The sequence below is a fragment of the Oncorhynchus masou genome, chromosome 24 (genome assembly GCF_036934945.1).
Source record: "Oncorhynchus masou masou isolate Uvic2021 chromosome 24, UVic_Omas_1.1, whole genome shotgun sequence".
Classification (NCBI taxonomy): domain Eukaryota; kingdom Metazoa; phylum Chordata; class Actinopteri; order Salmoniformes; family Salmonidae; genus Oncorhynchus; species Oncorhynchus masou.
In genome coordinates this window covers 70,994,021-71,009,244 of record NC_088235.1, presented here as the reverse complement: position 1 = coordinate 71,009,244, position 15,224 = coordinate 70,994,021, and the positions used below count along the sequence as shown (strand labels likewise).

Here is a 15,224-nt window from a genome sequence, read left to right as displayed (position 1 = left end):
TGCCCAGGCCAAACCCTAAACCGGACGATGCTGGGTCAATTGTGCACCGCCCTATGGGTCCACAATTCCTATGGAACTCCCAATCACAGTCAGATGTGATACAGCCTGGAATCGAACCAGTGCGTGTGTAGTGACACCTCTTGCCCTGAGATGCAGTGCCTTAAACCTTTCCGATCCACAACTTTTAGTGAAGGGATAGCCAAAATGAGATTATACAGACTGTCAAATTGTTTTTGCAAATGGAAATCATAACACCAATGACAAATGTTTATTAGTCAAAGTCGCCGCCATTTTTAATCTTGTCCTCATGCAGAAACGAAAAGGTGCGGCACCACACAACCAAACCAGCTTTAGTTTAATGTAAAGGAATGTGACAGAATCAGAGAGAACTCTCAGATTCAGAGAGAACTCTCAAGCCAACCTAATCAGAGGAAGGGGGACTCACATGGAACATGTTATTCAAGTTCCATAATCTTTCCCTCCTTTCTTACCTCACTGTTATCAACTGAAAAAATAATAACTTCATAATTTAGCATGACATCTAATATTTCCACTGACACTTCATGGTATACCGCATGAGATGAAATGCTACAATGAAATAAGTCATGAATCTTTCTTCATAGCCTACACTCGTGAGGTTCAGCTAGAAATGGACAAACATTGACAAAATGGCACTTAACTGCAGTGTAGTAGAAAAAAGGTAAACAATGCATGTGTCAATGCTAATTGATAACCATAACGTTAAGGGGAAATAGCAGACTAGGGAGAACTAATAACTAATTTCACACATTTTGAGTCAACACTCATTTAAAGGCTGGTTTAATTAGGTACAGAGGTTCTTGTCTTCCTGACACAACCTCTGCCTTTGACCACTGAAGATGTGCCCAAGGCATATTAATTTAAGTTAAGAAAAAGCGTAAACGGCATGAATTAAAGTATTTGGCATTTGGAATGGCAAATTCATTTGGTAAAAATTATATGTTGGTCTCGCCGTCAAGAACACAAGCGTCATCCCCATACAACAACAAAAAAATAATGCAGTCTGAGTGAAGTATGAGGCAAATACTGCGTCCAAAATAAGTTTTTTTTTTACTGCAGTAATTTTGGTGTACAACTGCAGTAGACCGCAGCTATTCTGCAAATACTGCGTCAAAAAAACGCCACAGTCGACTGCAGTTACTGCACTTTCAAAACTCAATACAAAAAGTGTCTCGGGTGACTGTTTGAGTTGGCTGTCCTCTCAAATGATGAATGCGCGAAAGTTGCGCTGATTCAACTGGGCGTGTGTCTTTTCCATGTCTCGACAAGGCATGTTCTAGGTTCGGGACGGCTGCATTTACTTTCAATTCTCAGGTAAGGCAAGCCATACAACGAGTTACTGCTCTAGTTGACCAGCTCGACTTCATTATTTACATGATTATTAAAATGGAACATTTCGACGACACCGAGGCCACCGCAGGTGAGTTCGCCCACGCATACCTTGAACTGTCAAGCATGTTATATTCATTGCCATACGTCGTGTTGTTCCTTGACAATTTGCTAGTGTTTTAATAGTAATTCCAAGTGTTTGACTGACTAAAAGTTTAATCGGGCACAGTTAAACATCTGAATAACCTGTCACTAACCTACACATGACTGAAGCAATTGCTCCTTCAAAACGCCAAACTGTTGTAAATGTTTGAGCCTAGACAGCCTCATTAGATTTTATGAATTAAACAGGCTAAAATCCTTAATATATGTAACTAGTATAGTCATTGCATTGATCATGCCACATGGAATTACTTACTGCTTCAAGAGAACGTTTCATGCTGTAGGCCTACATGTATTTGATAACAGCAAAGAACCATATTGTTGTATTGCAATAGTGGCAACCACAGTGCGTGCACTAATGATACAAATATCCACCTGTAATAAATGTACAACAGTAGTTTACCTCTCTCACAGAGTCCTTTCCAAGTGTTACATGTTGCCCACAGCGCTAGAAACCTTGCCTGAGATGTGCCAACAGATTTCAGTCATTGTTTCTGGTAGTGTGTGTAGCAGGTCCATCAACAGGTGTCAAGGCCTCCAGGTTTTAAGTTGGAGAATGGAGACAAAGTCCACATAACCAGAGGAGTGTGATTGAGCCGGTTACCCGGACACAGAATAAACCTAGTTCTAGACTAAAAAGCATTGTCAATGGAGAATGTTTTAATCCATGACTAGGCTTTGTCTAGGAAACTGTCTTTTACTGTGTTTTTAAGACTCATTACATACCTGTTGTAGCCAGGGGGCAGTAGCGTGTCTCAATCAAATAAAAATGTCAATAAAAAACGTTGACATAAGGTACTGTGTGCAGTCTGAGTGGGAGAATCTCAATTGCATACTCTACACATCCTCTCCCCAAAACCCATTGGAGGGGGAAGGTCAGACGGATATGTCTTCCTCATCCAATGGGTTTTGAGGAGCTGAGGAGAGAGGAAGCGAGAAGTACACAATTGACATTCTCCCACAGTATGTTGCCAAGGGTTTGTTTCTCCCCCTGATGTTGCAACATGCAAGCAAACCATCACTATAGGATCATCCCAATTGCGTACTCCTTGTGTCCTCTCTCCTTGCTTCCTTCTCAAAACCCATTGGATTAGAGAGCCAGATGTCCCTCCCCTCTGACCTTCTCTTCTAATGGGTTTTGAGAAGGAGGCGAAGAGAGAGTATGCAATTGAGACAATTCCAATGTCTGGTATGTTGGTGAACCAGCTCTACTGAAGCACTCAACCCTCTTCCCTGTAAGTTTAATGAGGAAGGAGTTAAATGGGTTAATGTACTTTCTCCGATGATCGCAACCCAGCATGACTCACTTATATTTGATAAAATTGCCATGAACTCATCGCAAGGTTGCTTCCTCTCAACATTATCATGAAAACCAAATGAGTAAATACAATTTGAGACAGATTTTAGGCTGTTAATCTGGAGATGGACAATGAAAGTTGTTTTTTTTTAGCAAAAAAAAATCTATTTGGCTGACAATTTAGTGTAGGATACTGTAGAAAAAGATTAAGGACACCTGCTCTTTCCATGACATAGATTGTGTGTGCCATTCAGGACGGTGAAAGATTTAAGTGCCTTTGAACAGGGTTTGGTAGTAGGTGCACCGGTTTGTGACAAGAACTGCCACGCTGCTGGGGGTTTTCCCGCACTCAAACAGTTTCCTGTGTGAATCAAAAATGGTCCACCGCCCAAAGAACATCCATCCAACTTGACACAACTGTGGGAAGCATTTCAGGTCAACATGGGCCAGCATTCCTGTGGAGCGCTTGACACCTTGTCGAGTTCATGCCCCGTAAAAATGTAGGATGTTCTGAAGAAGAAAAAATGGAAGGGGGTGAAACTCAATACTAGAAGCTGTCCTTACATTTTTTTTGTACACTTTTCTTTCTCCATTATCATGAATGTTGAAGGGGGGAAAAAAGTAAGCAAATTTCACTGTTCAAACAAGGAAAAATAATGTGCTAGTTTTTTAGTCATTTCCATCCATAATGATTTGAGTACCATTTCACCTCTGTGCCCAACAAGACTTCGTATATGTATAGCAGTTGCAGGCCCTACAGTGAAAACAGGTTACACTTGTAACGAACTGGTGATACTCATTTGGTACAGTTGCCTTGTAATGCAAATATTGATCAGGAGTCAAGCATGTCATTACTGGTAAATGTCTCACAACTGCTTAGTTAGAACAAACACACGTGTGAACAGAGATTACAATTAGACTAGGCCTACATAAAATGTGGCTTTGTAACATTTGCCACTTCCTGTTAACCTGGTCGGTGTCACAGGATTATGAGGGGGCGCATTAAGCAGGGGCACAACGTTGCGGAATGGTCAGATAGCCTCATGTTATTTAGAGCAAACAGAATCTTTTCTTCAACGTTTACCTAGTGAACATGACCGAGGTCTTAACCTGTAGGCTAAAACATGGAATTGGCCCTTGGATAGTACTGTGTGTTGGAGACGGCCTTCCTCCATTCCACATTGTGGTGCAGGCAAAACCAGGGCATCAACAGAATGCTGCAATAAATGTGCACATGTCCTCTCTCTCTCTACAGGTAAGTGGGGAATCCCACCCAGACCAACCCTTTTCCCTGACAAGAGACTGAAAAGATGGAATGCAGCACAACATGTTCTCAGTGTAGTGTTAAGAGAATATGGTTGACTTTACACTGACATATTTAATACTTGTGCTTTGTCAACTCGTTCTGCAATACGATTTTCCAGTCACGTGTCGTACAATACCTGTAACTCGCTGAATAAACACTGTAAGCCATTTCCTAGGAGTCTGAATCTCGATTGATTCTTTTCGAGGGGAGCTACAGTAATAGCACCCAAATGCACCTCAAAATATTTAGGCTAGTTGGGGGCCATACATAAACCATTAACTTGTGTGCCTTGCATCATGTTTTAGTCTCGATAGAAATGTGATATCGAACCCGGGCCTGAAGTTAGGATACAAGTGACGCCACAGAATTGGACATATGTTTAGTGAATAAAACACATGCAAATATTGTTTTGAGATGGTAAAAGCAAAACCTTTATTCAGTTCATGATACAAAAGAGTCTCACAGTAAGCGCCAAAACACACACGTCGTAGTCTGATTTTGTAGACCGCATACAGACCCTGGATCGCGAAACGGTTCAAACGTGACTCGATTTCAGTTCGTTTTGCGCTCACAGCATATAGCACAAATCAGTATACAGTAAATCACCAATATGCACTCACTATCTGTTCCGATGATGTACGTGTTCTAATTTGATATTCAATATGTCCACAAGGTGATCCTATTATCAGACAAAAGGATATATACACATCCCTTAGTTCTGGGAGTTTTTTTTTACACCGATCCTCCTCCACTGTCATTAACTTAAAGAGCAGAGATTCCCCGTTAATCGACAAGTCCCCGACAATAATCATCCTTAAAATGGCACAAATCTCATCCAGAACATTTTTACACGTCTCAAAATGTCTTGACGAGTATAGAAGAGTCTCCGGGGCAGATGCCACCAACTCGGACAAAGCACGCCAACGCCATCGGACTTGGATAAAGAAGCTCGGTCAATGGGGGAAAAAAATCTAAAATACGACAGGATCATAATTAAACATTTAATGTCGATCAAACTGGGAACAGTGTCTGATTTACTCTTTCCACCTGTGAAATAAACAATTATTAGCGCCATGTCCATTTGCGGCACAATGTGTAAGTCTCCCAAATGGCACCCTATTCCCTACATAGTGCACACATTTCCCCCCCAGAGCACTATGGGTCCTGGTCAAAAGTAGTGCACTACACAGGGAATAGGGTGCAATTTGGGAGGCGTACTATATCCAAAAGTCCCTATAGTCTCCTGTAACCCTTTTTGATACATGCATCTCTATTACAGTAAGACGTCTGATAAGTGTGTTCTCTATTCCCACTATTGTGATCTTTATTCAATATGATGAGAAAATGACTCAACTGGCCACGGCGCAGTGAACCCTATCAACACAGCTGTCTGAGTCAATAGGCCCCTTTTGAGTAGAATGAAATCATGTTCTCACTTTCCCTGTTAATTCCGTGGATGACTGAAACTTCCCTCCACACTCTCATGCATGTCTACTCTGGGAATGTTTACTCATGTGACAACCCTCTCGGTCAGAGAGGAGTGGTGTGTGTGTGTGTGTGTGGTGTGTGTGAGACAGAATGCATTTTTATTATGGAATGTACAGAAAACAAGATTTTGCAACGGAAAATGTTTTGCAACAAAAATCAGAGTTTCTATTTCTAGGAATTCAGTTAGGTCCCTCCTTGTTTTGTCCTGTTTGGTTCCAAGTGAATACAGCCCTGCCAAGACCACCACAATCTTATGTTTGGCACAGAGGTGCAATATACATGCATTCAATTCTTACTGGTCAACTTGTCTTAGCGCATGTAAACAGATGAGACTATCAAATACTGGATGGAACATACAACCAAATATATTAGGGCAATATTTACAAAGAGTGTTGTGTTCATCCACAAAACAAAATGGAGTTCAGTGGCTTGGGCTCTCGTTGACTCACGGAGTGTCAGAGTTTTGCAGAGAGGATAGAAATTCAGCCCACGAGAGCACAGTCAGTAAGCATGCACGTAAAACACTTAACCATGGCAGTATGTCCCATAAAACCCCACTTCCACCTCCCAAGTCTTCATTCCAAGTAGGGAAATGCCCCTTTAGAAAGACACAGGGAAAAATACACGCATATGGAAACAGCATACAGCCAGCAACAAGTCAGAAGTCCACATACGATCACCATCCGCTTCTGGACTGGAAAGCATTAAAACACAAAGCCAAAAGACCCAGCATCCTGATATAGTAGGTTCTCTTCCACCCCCCCGGTGAATAAAATGCTAAAATATGTCTTTTCAAAAGGAGTATTATATGCAACGCAGCACGTATGACTGGGCCTGTCACGTTGTTCATCCTAGATGCGCAGCACAATACAAGGACGGGAGAACTGGAGCTTGAGAGTGCAAAAAAAGCTGCGCCGCTGACATTTTTGCCTCAAACAAGCGTCGGCCATCTTGGCTCAAAGACGTACAATGGGAGGCCATTTCAGCTCCAAATACAGGCACATCCCATAGACAGCGATAGATAGAGAGACAGAGATTGCACAGTTATACAGTATATCCAGCAAAGGATTGATTCACCATGATGAGCATGATCCACAGACGGACGGAAACACCAGCAAACGACAACTACAGCAAAACAGAAACGCCTTCACCCCCCCCCCCCCCCTCATCATCATCATCAACAGTTAAAAGCCAGCAAGAGTATAAATATCACAAGGCATCTCCTTTGAGTCTTCTTGGCTATTGCGCCAATTGAAAGAAGACAACCAAAATGGAGAAAAAGGGAACGATAAGAGTGTATGCTCTCAGCCGCACGCTTTCCCGAACTCCCGGCCAACTGGACATGCTGGAGAATCCCACTGCCAACGACTAGGTGACATTGTCCCAAGGCTCTTGGTCAATATAAAGTGATGGGAGTTTTTACAAATACAGCAACGATGAGTAAAAAAGAAAAGGAACAAAGTCACGGATGGATAACTTAGGGAGCCTGGGTCACTGCCTGTAATAGGTACCTGGAAGAGACAGACATAAAAACAAAAAGACAGACATAAGCTTAAACTTTTCATTGCAACCACAACTGTGTGTGTGTGGTAAAGAATCCAAAACAGTGGGAGATCTCTTAGGAAATTAACTAATCCGTTCAGCGCATGTCAACAACGTGGTATGCTGGATAGTTAGCTCCACTGGAAAGAGGGTTAAATCTGCACTAAAACGATCCAAGTGACAATGGGAGTCCTACTGAACCAGTCTAACGTTGCACTCAATGTACACGCTGATCTAGTCGGGTAATGTAACTTAAAAACACAGCCGGGGCCTCCGGTAGCTGGACTGACCTTTGTAAGCAGCCTCAGGTCTGGCTGGAGTGCGGGAAGAGTAGTGGCTCTCTGAGTAGCTGTAGCTGGTCTCCACATTCTCATAGTCATGTGGAAGAGGTTGAGGAGGTCTGAGAGACGAGAGATAAAGAATATATGTTGTAAGGGCATTATATTGGTGTAAAAAGAGTTTCTAATGTAACAAGGGGTGTATTTAATGTTGTAATAATAAGTGTTGCAATGTTGTAAGGGGGGGGGGGATCAGCTTTAATACTGCATATACACACACATGGTACCAGTCAGTTTGGACACACCTACTCATGCAAGGGTTTTTCTTTATTTTTTACATTGTAGAGTAACAGTGAAGACATCAAAACTAAGAAATAACACATATGGAATCATGTAGTAAGCAACAAAAAAAAGAAGTGTAAACAAATCTAAATATTTTATGTGGGATTCTTCTTCTTTTGGGGCGGCAGGGGAGCCTAGTGGTTAGAGTGTTGGACTAGTAACCGGAAGGTTGCAAGTTCAAACCCCCGAGCTGACAAGGTAAAAATCTGTCGTTCTGCCCCTGAACAGGCCGTTAACCCACTGTTCCTAGGCCGTCATTGTAAATAAGAATTTGTTCTTAACTGACTTGCCTAGTAAAATAAAGGTTAAAAGCAAAGTAGACAGCTTTGCACACACTTGGCATTCTCTCAACCAGCTTCATGTGGTAGTCACCTGGAATGCATTTCAATTAACAGGTGCGCCTTATTAAGTCAATTTGTGGAATTAATGCGTTTGAGCCAATCAATTGTGTTGTGACATGTCAGGTGTAGTATACAGAATTGTAAAAGAATTTGGTAAAAGACCAAGTCCATATTATGGCAAGAACAGCTCAAATAAGCAAAGAGAAATGACAGTCCATCATTACTTTAAGACACGAAGGTCAGTCAATATGTAAAATTCCAAAAACGTACATTTTATTAAAGTGCAGTCGTAAAAACCACCAAGCTCTATGATGAAACTGGCTCTCATGAGGACCGCCACAGGAAAGGAAGACCCAGAAAATAAGGACAAGTTCATCAGAGTAACCAGCCTCAGATGGGATGAGTAGGACCGCAGAGTCTAGGAAAAGCAGCCAACAAGTGCTCAGCATATGTGAGAACTCCTTCAAGACTATTGGAAAAGTATTCCTCATTAGCTGGTTGATAGAATGAAAGTGTGCAAAGCTGTCAAAGTAAAGGGTGGCTACTTTGAAAAATCAAAATCTACATGATTCCATAGTTTTGACATCTTCACTATTATTCTACAATGCAGAAAAGTCTAAATGAAAACCCTTGAATGTGTAGGTATCCAAACTTTTGACTTGGACTATCTAGGTACAGTGGGGCAAAAGTATTTAGTCAGCCACCAATTGTGCAAGTTCTCCCACTTTTAAAAAGATGAGGCCTGTAATTTTCATAATAGGTACACTTCAACTATGACAGACAAAATGAGAAAAAAAATCCAGAAAATGAATTTATTTGCAAATTATGGTGGAAAATAAGTATTTGGTCACCTACAAGCAAGATTTCTGGCTCTCACAGACCTGTAACTTCTTCTTTGAGGGTCCTCTGTCCTCCCCGAGTTACCTATATTAATGGCATCTGTTTGAACTTTATCAGTATAAAAGACACCTGTCCACAACCTCAAACAGTCACACTCCAAACTCCACTATGGCCAAGACCAAAGAGCTGTCAAATGACACCAGAAACAAAATTGTAGACCTGCACCAGGCTGGGAAGACTGAATCTGCAATAGGTAAGCAGCTTGGTTTGAAGAAATCAACTGTGGGAGCAATTATTAGGAAATGGAAGACATACAAGACCACTGATAATCTCCCTTGATCTGGGGCTCCAAGCAAGATCTCACCCCGTGGGGTCAAAATTATCACGAACGGTGAGCAAAAATCCCAGAACCACATGGGGGGACCTAATGAATGACCTGCAGAGAGCTGGGACCAAAGTAACAAAGCCTTCCATCATTAACACACTACGCCGCCAGGGACGCAAATTCTGCCGTGCCAGACTTGTCCCCCTGCTTAAGCCAGTACATGTCCAGGCCCGTCTGAAGTTTGCTAGAGAGCATTTAGATGATCCAGAAGAAGATTGGGAGAATGTCATATGGTCAGATGAAACCAAAATAACATTTTGGTAAAAACTCAACTCGTGTTTGGCCATACCTACTGTGAAGCATGGGGGTGGAAACATGCTTTGGGGCTGTTGTTCTGCAAAGGGACCAGGACGACTGATCCGTGTAAAGGAAAGAATGAATGGGGCCATGTATCGTGAGATTTTGAGTGAAAACCTACTTCCATCAGCAAGGGCATTGAAGATGAAATGTGGCTGGGTCTTTCAGCATGACAATGATCCCAAACACACCGCCTGGGCAACGAAGGAGTGGCTTCATAAGAAGCATTTCAAGGTTCTGGAGTGGCCTAGCCAGTCTCCAGATATCAACCCCATAGAAAATATTTGGAGGGAGTTGAAAGTCCGTGTTGCCCAGCAACAGCCCCAAAACATCACTGCTCTAGAGGAGATCTGCATGGAGGAATGGGCCAAAATACCAGCAACAGTTTGTGAAAACCTTGTGAAGACTTACAGAAAACGTTTGACCTATGTTATATACCCTTTGTTGGCAATGACAAAGTATTGAGAAACTTTTGTTATTGACCAAATGCTTATTTTCCACCATAATTTGCAAATAAATTCATTAAATATCCTACAGTGATTTTCTGGATTTTTTTTCTCATTTTGTCTGTCATAGTTGAAGTGTACCTATGATAAATTACAGGCCTCATCTTTTTAGATGGGAGAACTTGCACAATTGGTGGCTGACTAAATACTTTTTTGCCCCTCTAAATCGGTGCTACAACGTTGTAATAAGGTGTTCTACATTGTTGCAGCTAATAGAGTGAGACAAATACCTGGCAGACTTTTGGTGGTTCCTGTGCCTCTGATACTCCTCCTCTCGGGACCTGGAACGCACTACCTCCTCTGAGTTGGGCTGGAACACACATACAGATAGACAGGAAAACACTATCTGTGGTCTGGAATCCATTATCCAACAAGTTGACAAAAAAAAACAGGCACCCAAAACTGTGCCAATACACCGTGGCTCTCTTACTACAGAATTCCTATGTCAAAACCAGATCATAATCGGCACCAAAGTTAAAATACATGCATCCATACATAACAGTATTGAACACATACAATCTTGATGACTATCAAAATACTGTACATGTAGTGCTAAAGTCAGTTACTGATCATAAAGTTGTCTCGTCCAGTAAAAAGATGTGAAGAAGACCAGTCACCTTGAAGTCTCCTCCCTCTGGCCGCCTCCTCTCTTCCAGCCTCATCCCCCTCTCTTCCGGCCTCATTCCCTGCTTCTCCTTCTCCCTGGACTTCTTGTACTCCTTCTTCTCCTGCTCCATCAGCAGTCGGGCTATCTCCTGACGGCGCCAATACAACCTGGTTCACTACACAGCTCTAGTACAAGACAGACGCACTCCTTGTCCCAATGAATTAGAGAGCGGTGACACTTCTCCAGCCCCACCCCCCAGCGGTTTACCTAAACAAGTGCCTTGGTACCCACTGTTGCTTTTTCCAATCCCAGATGTAACTTTTCAGGCACATACAGTAGTGCTGCTTCATATGTTATCTGGCAGTATACACTGATAGGAGCTATTACCCATGATGTGGTGAAATGTGATTAACCCCAGGTTAAAACCGACCAGAGAATAAATGGGACCAGGGTTATCATTTATTTAACAAAGGCAAACCACTGTCACACTCAATAGCTGGCTTTATTGATGGGGTGAAAGTCGAGACTTGAGAGACAAGAGAGAGACAGCCAAGAGAAAGAGAGCGATAAAGTGAACGAGCGAGAGACAGCCAAGAGAAAGAGAGCGATAAAGTGAACGAGCGAGAGAGACAGCCAAGAGAAAGAGAGCGATAAAGTGAACGAGCGAGAGACAGAGAAAGTGAACGAGAGAGAGACTTGCAGTGACACGTCAGTCTGTAAAGACAGAAGTTTCCAGACCGAGAGAAGGAGCCACATCCTTACCTCATCCTGAGCCACTTGGGCTGCGCGCTTGTCCATCTTGCTCGCCTGGAACCCGAAAAACAACAACAATTAGAAGCCAATTTGAGTCACATTCCCCCCCCCCTCGGGTACTGAACATTATTATGATAATATAGGTGGCCATGTCGAGACGAAGACCTTCCTCAAAGACTTGAGACATGAAGCTACACGGCACAATACAAAGCTGAGATGTACTGAATGTAGACTCCGCTGTTCACACTGGTCAGGATATCGCCAATGCATAGATTCTGTTGTTAAATTGACAATGAACCCCCAAAAACACAGCACAAATGACAACTATACATGTATCTTTGATGCTGCTGTAACTATATGCATCTAAAATAGGGGGCTAAGACAGAGGCCAACTGAATGGCGAGAGGGAGTATTACAGTACACGGTTGTGACATGGATGATCTTGAAAATAAAAGGGTGTTTAAAAAAAAAAAAATGTAAGGGGGGGGGGGCGTCATTCACTCGCTGACCAGTCCTCTCACCTTGACCTCTTCCTCCTGTAGTTTCCGGGCCACCTCCATGTCCAGGATCTCCTGCTCCCTCAGGTCAAGCTGGGCGATGCCCTGGGTGGCCTCGCCCATCCCGTACTCCCCTCCTACCACCACTGCGCCGCGACCCCCTGGTCCCGCTTGCACGATACGACCTGCAGGGGGCGCCACATACGAGTTAATACAGCTGTATGTTCAGTCAATGATACAAACCACAGTATCCCCAACTCTGATTCCTCCAGGGCTTGTAGTGCAGTGTCTACTAGATTAAGTCACTGGCATTTTTTACATTTATGGTCCGAGACAGTAGATAGGTGTTTGGACAAATCGATGGCAAATCAATGCCAGTACTCGATCAGTTGTGGAGAGTAGGGCTATAAACACTGCACACCGACAGAAGCCCGTGAGGACTAGAATTACAAGGTTCAAGACAGAAATGTAATGTATACAAGCTGACAAATAATGGAATCATATCTGTTCTACACAGTACATTTCTATCTGGACCATCTGTCATGTTGCGTTTCCCGATGGAACGGGATCCACTGAGCTCAAATCCCCCCCCCCGATTCACATCAGAGGACTGTTTCCCACCCTGGGAATTGTATTGTGAACTCCAGTGGAATCGTCACCATAACGATAAATCAGATACGGGAAGGAGAGAAACCCACCACACCAAGAAGAGGAAGAAGATGAAGAGGAAGATAAGGGTATGATAAGTAATTATTGTGTTAGGGAGCCAAAACCACCACCAGCAGCTCCCAGCAATGGGCCAATCAAGGCTGCACATACACACACCACACACGGTTGACCATGGGCCCGGCGCTGTGCCGTACCTGGCTCCCTGTGAGCGGGGTGCGTGTAGGAGCGCTCCGTGCCCATGCTGGGCCCCTCCCCAGGGTCCTTGTGACCTCTCCTCTCCCCCCTCATCATGCCAGGGCGGGGGCTCCTTCTGGCCTCCTCCTCCTCACACAGCTCACTGGGGCCAGAGTGGAGCCTGGCCATGGGCCCCCCCTCATCCCCAGGGCCGTCCACCCCACCAACAGTCCAGGCCCGGCTGCTGGGTATGGGCTCGTAATAGTCTTCATCAAGACCTCGCTCCCTGCTCTTGGTTCTCTCTCGGCGTCTGTCTTTTTCTCTGTGTTTGTCTCGGCCATGCTCTTGGTCTTGCGATCGCAGCCCATGTCTCTGTCCGCCTCGCGATCTCTCCTCGTGTCTTGGTGGGTCTCTCTCCCTCTCCTCGTCTCTCCTGGGTTCTCTTTGCCGGTCTTTCTCCCACTCTCTTTTTCTCTCCCAGGCCTCGTCTCTCTCCACAGGGTTGTGGGACTGCGGGGGCGGCCGGCTGGGCCTCTCCTTCCTCCTCACCACCCGCTCTCCCTCATCCCCTCTCTCCTCTCTGTGTTTCCTGGGCTCACGGCTTTCTGGGTAGAAGGTGGACTGGGACCCCTGGGGGTCTTGGCCCCTCTGGCCCCCCTTCCCTTTACTTCTACCCTCGGTGGGGTGGTGGTAGTCTGGGTAACTGCCCCCACGTTTCCCCCTGCTATTGGAGAGGTGGTCCTCGGAGTATGGGTCTCCATGCTTGCCCCTACTACCCCCTCCTCTACTCTCTAAATGGTGCTCGGGGGATCTGGAACGTCCACTGGTGCTAGGCTCTACAGAGTCGTATGGGGGGTATCTGGTCCTGCTAGGCTCAAAAGAAATGTACTCGGGGGAGAGGTCACGTCGTGAACCCGGGGTAAGGGGATGCGACTCGGGGGAGTGGGAGTTCGAACCAGGTCGCCTGGGTTTGTCATCCAGGTCCAGAGGGGCTCGGATGGCTGGGCCGAGGGGAGGGGGTCGATGTGGAAGGAAGACATGGATGGGATAAGACAATGGCAGATGTGAGCAAACACTGGGTTGGTTAGTGAACACACAGGGTTAGTTAAGTCACAGCACCTGCATGTAAGGACCGTGAGGGTCCATCATGGAACATGTTTAAAATGTTGAGCCATGGATATTTTGTACAGTTTCGGCAAACTTAAGTTTAATAATTAAACGGGTGCCATTTTGGCTCCAATTATTCCCAGACAACCGGATCCGAGTTAGAATGCAGGATGTTATTATCATGGGAAGTTTGAAGCCAACACTGAGGGCTAGTTAGCCGATCCCCGTATATCTATAGCCGAGGTAAAAACCAAGCTACTGCTCCAAGCACCTCAGGCAGGGAGAAGGGATGACATGCAGGCATTCATGTTATGACAATCAGTGAGTGACATCCACGAGAAAGCAATGGAACAATATGGACATAGTATAGTAATAAGTGGCATTTGACAGACAAACCTCTTGGAGTGCGTCGTACTGGAGAGATGCAAAAATCAATAGCTTCGTTCATATTGAGCTGTGGAGGCACTTGAAATTGAACAGCTTTTTTAAAGCTATAAAAATAATAAATCAGATGATTATTGGGTGGGGGGGGAGGTCATCTGATTTGAAAAAACATATATAAATACAATTCATGCTTGGTTCAAAGAACAAGTAGTCGCTAGATGAGGTTGTAACAAGCAGATCGGTTTCTGTTTTCTTCCTACACGTGGCTATCTTCTGAACATTAAGCGACAAAATGTTATGGCCCCATCACTGAAAGATAAGACCATTTCCCCTCAAGCTGCGCAGGGCAGTACGGACAAGACCAGGCATGGATATCAGACAGGAGGAAAAAGAACATTCAATGACGCTGTTCTTTTCTACACGGAATATCACACAAAATGATTGTCTGATGACCTTCAGGAACTTCCCTTTCTGATGCATTTCAGTCACTCCAAACCATACTTCCTTCAGATTGAAATACTGTCAAAAATAGTCAGACCGATTTGTAATAGTCATAGCCCCCCCCCCCCCCCCCCAAAAAAAGTAAACAACGGCCTCTGATTACATCACTTTTTATATGGTGGGGGTTGCCGGCCAAAAAAGCCTGTCGTCAGCTGAATGGAATGTCGGCCATCCTGCAGCTGTTGGTGAAGCTAATCTCGTCAACCGAAACGACTGTATATGTTTAACTTTTGAAACAAGAGCGAGGCGAGGGAATGTAGAAACCTACGTTAAAACACATTTAAAGTCCTAATGTTTCCTTAAAACGACACTGAAGTGAAGTCATCGTTGGAAAAAAAAAAGTTCCACCCTCAGCCTGGGCTGCTCTCCAGTGGTGGCTT

At 44.2% G+C, this 15,224-nt stretch overlaps 1 protein-coding gene and 1 long non-coding RNA gene across 3 annotated transcripts in view; one reads left to right on the top strand and one right to left on the bottom strand.

Annotated features, from left to right (window-relative positions):
• The first annotated feature begins 1,358 nt into the window (after positions 1-1,358).
• On the top strand, positions 1,359-5,162 carry LOC135512552 (uncharacterized). Its single transcript, XR_010451429.1, has 2 exons — positions 1,359-1,459; positions 4,083-5,162. It is a non-coding gene; the product is annotated as an uncharacterized LOC135512552 (long non-coding RNA).
• LOC135512551 (coiled-coil domain-containing protein 50-like) overlaps positions 5,121-15,224 on the bottom strand; it is a 31,608-nt gene continuing 21,504 nt past the window's right edge. Inside the window, exons 6-12 of one of the 2 annotated variants that reach the window (XM_064934697.1) lie at positions 12,873-13,853; positions 12,034-12,194; positions 11,522-11,566; positions 10,770-10,907; positions 10,383-10,462; positions 7,454-7,563; positions 5,121-7,132 (exon numbers count right to left, since the gene is read on the bottom strand). In XM_064934697.1, coding sequence (XP_064790769.1) covers positions 7,113-7,132; positions 7,454-7,563; positions 10,383-10,462; positions 10,770-10,907; positions 11,522-11,566; positions 12,034-12,194; positions 12,873-13,853 — 1,535 coding nt within the window. In that variant the 3' untranslated portion in view covers positions 5,121-7,112. The remainder of the gene's footprint in view (positions 7,133-7,453; positions 7,564-10,382; positions 10,463-10,769; positions 10,908-11,521; positions 11,567-12,033; positions 12,195-12,872; positions 13,854-15,224) is intronic. The other variant, XM_064934698.1, reaches the window with a different exon arrangement.